General features: G+C 37.8%; 1 protein-coding gene across 1 annotated transcript; it reads right to left on the bottom strand.

Annotated features, from left to right (window-relative positions):
- Positions 1–24: 24 nt before the first annotated feature.
- pygl (phosphorylase, glycogen, liver) lies at positions 25–7,127 on the bottom strand. Its single transcript, XM_052572997.1, has 20 exons — positions 6,845–7,127; positions 6,304–6,405; positions 6,152–6,230; positions 5,947–6,050; positions 4,948–5,082; positions 4,752–4,863; positions 4,333–4,415; positions 3,981–4,118; positions 3,745–3,837; positions 3,432–3,578; positions 2,740–2,903; positions 2,541–2,655; positions 2,354–2,455; positions 2,043–2,190; positions 1,815–1,873; positions 1,532–1,673; positions 1,238–1,445; positions 1,007–1,141; positions 867–933; positions 25–399 (listed from the first exon to the last, which is right to left on the bottom strand). The coding sequence occupies exons 1-20, from the start codon at positions 7,085–7,087 to the stop codon at positions 211–213; spliced, it is 2,565 nt and encodes an 854-aa protein (XP_052428957.1). The 5' UTR covers positions 7,088–7,127; the 3' UTR covers positions 25–210.
- Between the last annotated feature and the right edge of the window lie 65 nt (positions 7,128–7,192).

Below are 7,192 nucleotides of genomic sequence, written 5' to 3'. Positions count from 1 at the left end.
AATGACTCAATGTTGAACTCATGCTTAATTAAAATATGAGGTTTATTTGAACTTTTTGCTTGTACAAAGCACTCCTATAGAAAAATTGAAAGAAAAACCTAAAGTTGAATTCATTCTAAGCTCCTAAAGTTGAATTCATTCTAAGTTATGTAGTTCTATTAATGACTGTAACAAGTCTTCTCATGATCCCGAGACTCTGTGCTGATGTGTTCAGTTCTTGCGCAGGGCGCGAGCGGTCTCCTCCAGAGCTTCGCGGGGTTCACTGGGTGGAGGAATCTTCAGGTCAGTGGGCTCCACTCCCCAGATCTCAGTGGCGTACTCTTTAATGCTACGGTCACTGGAGAACTTTCCAGATGCTGCAATGTTCTTAATTACCACCCGAGTCCACTCTCTCTGATCCTGTCCAAAACAGAGAAATTATGGACTATATTAATTGCACTTTCAGGGTCTCTTTGTAATTTTTTGGAGCTTGACAGTCTTGGTCACTTTGAACATTTGCTACAGTATACAGAAAAGAATTTCGTAATCATTCTTAAGTCTCACATCTTCTTAAATCATAAGATTCTTAAATTTGTGTTGACAGAAAAGCTAACACTGTCTGAATTTTATTATACATGCATGTTTATTACATTAACTTAAATGCATAAGAACTGAACCTACATTATAAAACCATAAAAACAACAAAAAAAACATTTTTTACAAAGTCTTGTTTGGTAAAATCACGTGACCTGGCCAGTTCGATGTGGCCCGAATCTCTGGTTGAACAAAAGTTCGGCAAAGGTTTTAATTCTACATGAAGCAGGATGAAGGAGAACGTTGAGCAATAATCTGAATCTCTGACGTGTTTATTAAGCAAAATGTGTCACCTTATACAGATCGCTGACTCTCTCTTGACACTCGACGTAAGACTCATAGTCTGCGAAAACCTTAAACCTGGGGGACAGTTTTAGAGAGCGTGAGAGATTGTAAGGTAAGGATTTGAGAAAGAAAAGTGTGAGTGTTTTACCGATCATGATGGAACAGCATGTTGATGATGTCATTGAACATCTCAGGCTGTGTCGGTAAAAAATAGCCACTTTTGATCTGATTTATGGCTTGTTTCAGCTCCGGAAGACTCTCGTAATATTCTAATGCATCATAGCTGCACACACACACACACACACACACACACACAAAAGAATGGTTAATGTCTTCAAAGATCCTTTTCCATGTATTTAATCTTCGTCTCACTCCTTACCCTTCTTTATCCATCTTTGCCACATCTTCCACCCTCATGCCAAAGATGAAGAGGTTTTCTTCTCCGGCTTCTTCTGCCATCTCCACGTTGGCACCATCCATAGTGCCAATGGTCAGCGCGCCGTTCAGCATAAACTTCATGTTTCCCGTTCCGGAAGCCTCTGTACCTGCAGTGGAGATCTGCTCTGACAGGTCTGTAGCTGGAATCACTGCACATGCAACACAGATAATCATAAATCCATCCATCAATATGCAAACAGTTTCAATGTCTATTAGTTGTGAGTGTGTATGTCACCTTTCTCTGCAAGTGACACCCTGTAGTTCTCCAGGTAAATGACCTTCAGTTTACGGCCGATCACAGGATCGTTATTCACCACATCAGCGACAGACGTGATCAACTTAATGATCATCTTTGCCATGTGATATCCAGGAGCAGCCTGCATAAAGCATACAGTAAGATTCAAAGGTTGAGGTTAGTAATCATTTTATCAATACTTTTGTTCAGTAGGAATGCATTGAATTGATCGAAAGTTGCAGTACAGGCATTTACAATGCAAGAAAAAGATTTCTTGTTTTACCTTTCCACCGATAATCACAGTCCGTGGGACGAACGGTTTAATGGGGCTCCTTTTGATGCCTGTGTGTGAAAAAAGTTGGAACATTCTTCAGTATCTTATTTTGTGTTGCACAGAAAAAAGACTTGATTTTTTAAAGGAGTCTCTACATAGATAAAAGTGTTTTGAAAAACATATAAAAATGACAGCTTATTCAACATGTGCCAGTGTGTGCTTGTTTTCTGTACATACGGTTGTACATGGTGATGACATGAAGGCAGTTGAGCAGCTGTCGTTTGTATTCATGGATTCTTTTCACATGGACATCAAACATGGATGCGGGATTTATGTCCATCTTGTACACTTTCTCTAAATATTGCGCAAACTTCAGCTTGTTATCCTACACACAAAAATAAAAATTCAAATTAACAAATCTTTTGACTAATTTTGAGTCAGAAATGTCCACAGAACACCTCAAAAGTACTAAAAAATTATATAAAGAGGAGGAAAAAAAGAATAAATTTACTACTAGATTAACAAGATCTACAAAGTTAATATGAAACCTGTTTGACTTTGGCTATATCTCGGATGAAAGCATCGTCGTCAACCAGATCATTCAGCTTCTGCAGCTGAGTCATATCTTTCACATACTCTTCGCCGATAGCCTGCAAACACACACAAACGAAACATATAAAAACATCACCTGGGAAAATTTGTTAAAAAAACAAGAGAAAAACGTGCGTGTTGGACCTCTGCGATCAGATCAGCGAGTCCTGGGTTGCAGAGGAGCAGCCAGCGCCGCGGTGTGATGCCGTTTGTTTTATTCTGAAATTTCTCTGGTTCCAGCTCACTAAAGTCTCGGAATCTAAATGATCAAATTTAAACTCAACTAAGAAAATAATCAACAGTGGGATGCAGGATTGTATGTATGTGAGATAGAGAGGCCTACACGTCTCTTTTGATGATGTCGGAGTGAATCTGTGCAACTCCATTGACTTTGTGTGAGCCCACAATGCAGAGATGAGCCATGTTTACTCTCTTTCCCCCTTCCTCCTCGATCAGAGACATCGTGCGGATTCGATCCATATCATCTGGAAACAGAGATGCTATATGCTACACACACACACACACACACACACACAAACACACACATGCAAATACACACATATACATACAAAAACATTAATTTGGTGTCTGCTCTAAATTGTCCTCATTTGTAAGTCACTTTGGATAAAAGACTCTGCTAAATTACAAAATAAATAAATAAATGGACAAATTTAAACTGATAAATCCTCTGTTTGAAGTCTTCAACTGAAAAATGGCTGTGTGTACTGTGTATATTTATTATGCATATATAAATACACATTTACAGTATATATTTAGAAAATACTTACATGTATTTATTTATATTCATATAAATTATATTATATATAATATTTTTTTCTCAAATATATACATGCATGTGTGTGTGTTTATATTATACATAATTAATATGCATAGTACGTACACATAGACATATTATGTAAAAAAAACGTTTATTTCGGATGTGATTAATCGCGATTAATCGTTTGACAGCACTACTCATATACAGTATAATAAAGTACATACTGTTTTCCTGAGTCTGGGTGTAAATGTACTCACATCCAGGTGTATTTGGTTGATCTTGTATATTATCTGCAGGTGTCGGGGTAAAAGTTTCTCCATCAGTTCCACTGGCCAACGCTCCAGAGCTTCAGGCAGAACCGTGTGGTTGGTGTAAGCAAACGTTTGTTTAGTGATATTCCAGGCCTAGATACTCACACAGAAGAACTCATTTCAGTAACCATACTGCCTTGACAAAATCAACATAAGACGAATGTACAAAACAAAATATCGACCCTAACTAGTATGGCTTTAGTTAACTACAATCAAAACTATTAAAATTAGTGTATCATGAATTAATCATAAATCTTACTGTGTCCCAGTCTAGTTTCTCAATGTCCACAAATATCCTCATCAGTTCAGGGATGGCCATAGCAGGATGAGTATCATTCAACTGGATGGCCACCTGACAAACACACAGGCACAATCACAATCACAAGTACATTACTAGACTAGTGTGGGTGGTAAGTGTCTGCAGAATTACAGTGTGGAATGCTTGTTTCAGGTCAAGTGAGATGTTTAGTGTGAATGTGTATAGTGAAAACAGACCTTATCAGGAAAGCTATCAAATGACATTGGTCCAGAGCAGCTCCTCTTTGAGGTCTTAAAGCGCCGAATCACATCTTGTAAAGTCGCTGCCACCACAAAATATTCCTGCTTCAACCGCAGCTCCTTTCCTTCAAAGAACTACAACACCCACAAATTGCATTGTCCAAAAAAACTACAAATGAGTGTGTTTGGGCTAAAAGCTAATCTGAAATTAGATGGGAGATTAACCATTTGATGTACCTACACTGGATAATTGAAACCTAATTTTCTGCACATAAAAATTTATACAGATTAATGCAGTTAACATGCAGAAAAGCAAATCTGCCCGAGCACAGGGTGAAAAAAAACTTACATTGTCATTTGGATAGAGTACACGGGAGATGTTTTCTGCTAAGTTACGGTCCAAAACTGCCTGAATATAATCACCAACATTAACTGTGAAAACAAAACAAAACATCCGTCATTGAATTGTTACATTTAAATTCCAGTGGCACTGATTTCAGGTGTCTGACGAAATTGTAAATGCCAGGGCTACTAAAATTAAAATAAAGAAAAATTAAGACAAATGGTGTTTCTTTGAATGCGAAATGACTTCATGTAAATAAATAATATGTACTGACGAATAATTCACAAAAAGACCAGGAAATGGGGTAAATTTTCACTTAATTTTCAAGTTGACTGTAGTAAAAATATACTTTGATAATGTTTATCTTGTATAAATGTCTGCCTGCAGTTAATGTGGGTTGGTATTCTGTTGTGTGAATGACTCACAGTCGCGCAGGTTGAAGTCGTTGGGTGCGCGTGCAGACCACAAGCGCATAGTGTTCACTGTGTTGTTCATGTATCCAGGGATTGGTGTGTCATAGGGCATGGCAAGGACCACCTATACCATTAACATGCATCACAAACCTGGCCAGGTTATCGCTATCCTTAAAGTGTGTGTTTATTCATGTAACAGTGTTGATACCTGTGTGTCAACCCATTTCGGCTCCGTCCCATCCTCTTCGTCCACACGTCCATAGAAATGCACAGGCAGCATGAACTCAGGACGGGCTTTCTCCCAGGGGTTACCGTACCTCAACCAATCATCCGCTTCCTCAACCTAACAGAAAATGATACAGAGATGATGAAAGAGGACACCAGTGCCAGTCTGCACTGGGGGACATAGTACTCAAATCTAGGGCAGGTTAAAGTTCAAGTGTGTGTATTTTTTAAAATAAGCATATTCATTGCACAAACATACCATTATCACTGTCCTTCTGCAAATAAATCGAGTTTCTTATCAACGTACTACTGCTGGCACGAGATCCCTATTGGTGCAGTATTATCAGCTCTGTGACAAGCTCACATGCAGAAGGCCAGTGACCACAAATACAGTGGACTCCTGGCCCATTTACATTGATTTTTATGCAGACACTGTCCTACAAAGTATCGCAAACTGCTAAGTAACCAGAATTTTGTGGAAATGCAAAATATATATATTTTCAAAGATAAATTTAGCCTAAGTAGATCGAAAATATATATGAATTATAAGAAACTAAAACCTACTGAAAAATATATTCATTTAAGTAGATTTTTAAATCTATATTAGTAATATATTTTGACACTTTTTGTACTCTGAAATATATTTAAAAATATCTGAAAACATATAAAAATGTATGAGAAAGTATAAGTAACTAAAATGTATTTAATATATATATATATATATATATATATATATATATATATATATATATATATATATATATATATAGATAGATAGATAGATAATACTGTACATATATATCTAATATATTTATATAACAAATTATATTATAGATAAATTTAGCCATTTTTTGAATTCTGAAATATATTTTTGTTATGTGGGTCAGTCAGAACTACTATAATGACCTGTATTATGACATCAGAAGCTTGTAAATTAGAACTTTTTTGAAAAATGAATTAAGTAATTCTGGGTGAAATTCACCTGCCATCCATCTTTGATTTTCTGGTTGAAGATTCCATACTCATATCGGATCCCATATCCATAAGCAGCCAGACCCAGAGTCGCCATGGAGTCGAGAAAACAAGCTGTGGATCGCGTACACACATTAAATATTGCTCATTTATATTAATATGGTAAATTATTTGTATAGTGTATGTGTGAGAGAGAAAAAGAGAGAAAGAGAGACCTGCTAATCTTCCCAGCCCTCCGTTCCCTAATCCAGCATCTTCTTCCATCTCTTCCAGATCCTCCATATCCAAACCAATCTAAAAGGAAAAAGGGAGATTTAAAGAAAGCCAGACGCACAGATGGATAGGCAAGTGTTTAGTCCTCTCTCACCTGGTAGATAGCCTCATCACAGGCGTTCTGGAGACCCAGATTAATCATGGTGTTCTGGAGCGCCCTACCCATGTAGAACTCCAGAGAAAGGTAATATACACGCTGAAGCACACAGAAATATAAACAATTTCTAGATCAAACAGAGCCTTCTTGGACTGTACATTGGATGCAAATTATGCCAAATTATTTTCAATCAAAAAAAAAAAAAAAAAGAATTTTCATAACTTTTACAGGACTATAAATCACAATAAGTTGCCTACATGACAGTCTGAAGCCTGGCAAACAACTGGAACAAATACATTATTTGGATCCACAAAACTTGTATTTCAAAGCACCTGACTTAATTAACCTAACCGACAACTTCACTACAACCTGTTAATCTCATAATAATTAAAAGTGAATAAAAAATGTCATGTCAACATGTGTCTACGGGAAAATATCTAATTTCATTTCGATAATTACATTTTTGCTCTGGCAAAACGTTTCAAACAAAAGTTACCACGTGACGTCTTATTAATTTTTTTTTTTTTTCATGACTCACTTTTGGGTCGGCCTCATAATAGAACTGCTGTGTACGGATCCAGCGGCCCACCAGGTGATCACGCACCGTGTGCGCGAGCGCGAAATAATAATCGCGCGGCGTCGCGACGTTCCTGTCTTTGACCAGCGTGAAGTGCAGGTGCCGGTTAAAGCCCTTCTTCAGCTCTGCCACATTCTCCACACCGACGATCCCTCTGATGCTGATCTGCTTGCGCTTCTCCTGGTCCGTTAGAGGAGTCGCCATCCTGAAGACCACTGGTTACACCGAGCGAGCAACCGGGGTCACGAGCTTCATACTTTTATACCAGGCACCGAGGGAGGAGCAGAAAGTATCTCTCTCACTCTCTCT

This window comes from Carassius gibelio, chromosome B13, assembly GCF_023724105.1.
Source record: "Carassius gibelio isolate Cgi1373 ecotype wild population from Czech Republic chromosome B13, carGib1.2-hapl.c, whole genome shotgun sequence".
In the NCBI taxonomy this organism is placed as follows: Eukaryota; Metazoa; Chordata; class Actinopteri; order Cypriniformes; family Cyprinidae; genus Carassius; species Carassius gibelio.
This window is presented reverse-complemented; position numbering and strand designations above follow the sequence as displayed.

Excerpts from the sequence above, each read along its gene's own strand:
- pygl (XM_052572997.1), bottom strand. The coding sequence starts at position 7,087 with ATGGCGACTCCTCTAACGGACCAGGAGAAGCGCAAGCAGATCAGCATC. Across the intron at positions 4,864-4,947 it reads CGAAATGGGTTGACACACAG|GTGGTCCTTGCCATGCCCTA; the intron begins GTATCAACACTG and ends TTAATGGTATAG. Across the intron at positions 400-866 it reads GAGTCAGCGATCTGTATAAG|GATCAGAGAGAGTGGACTCG; the intron begins GTGACACATTTT and ends TGTTTTGGACAG.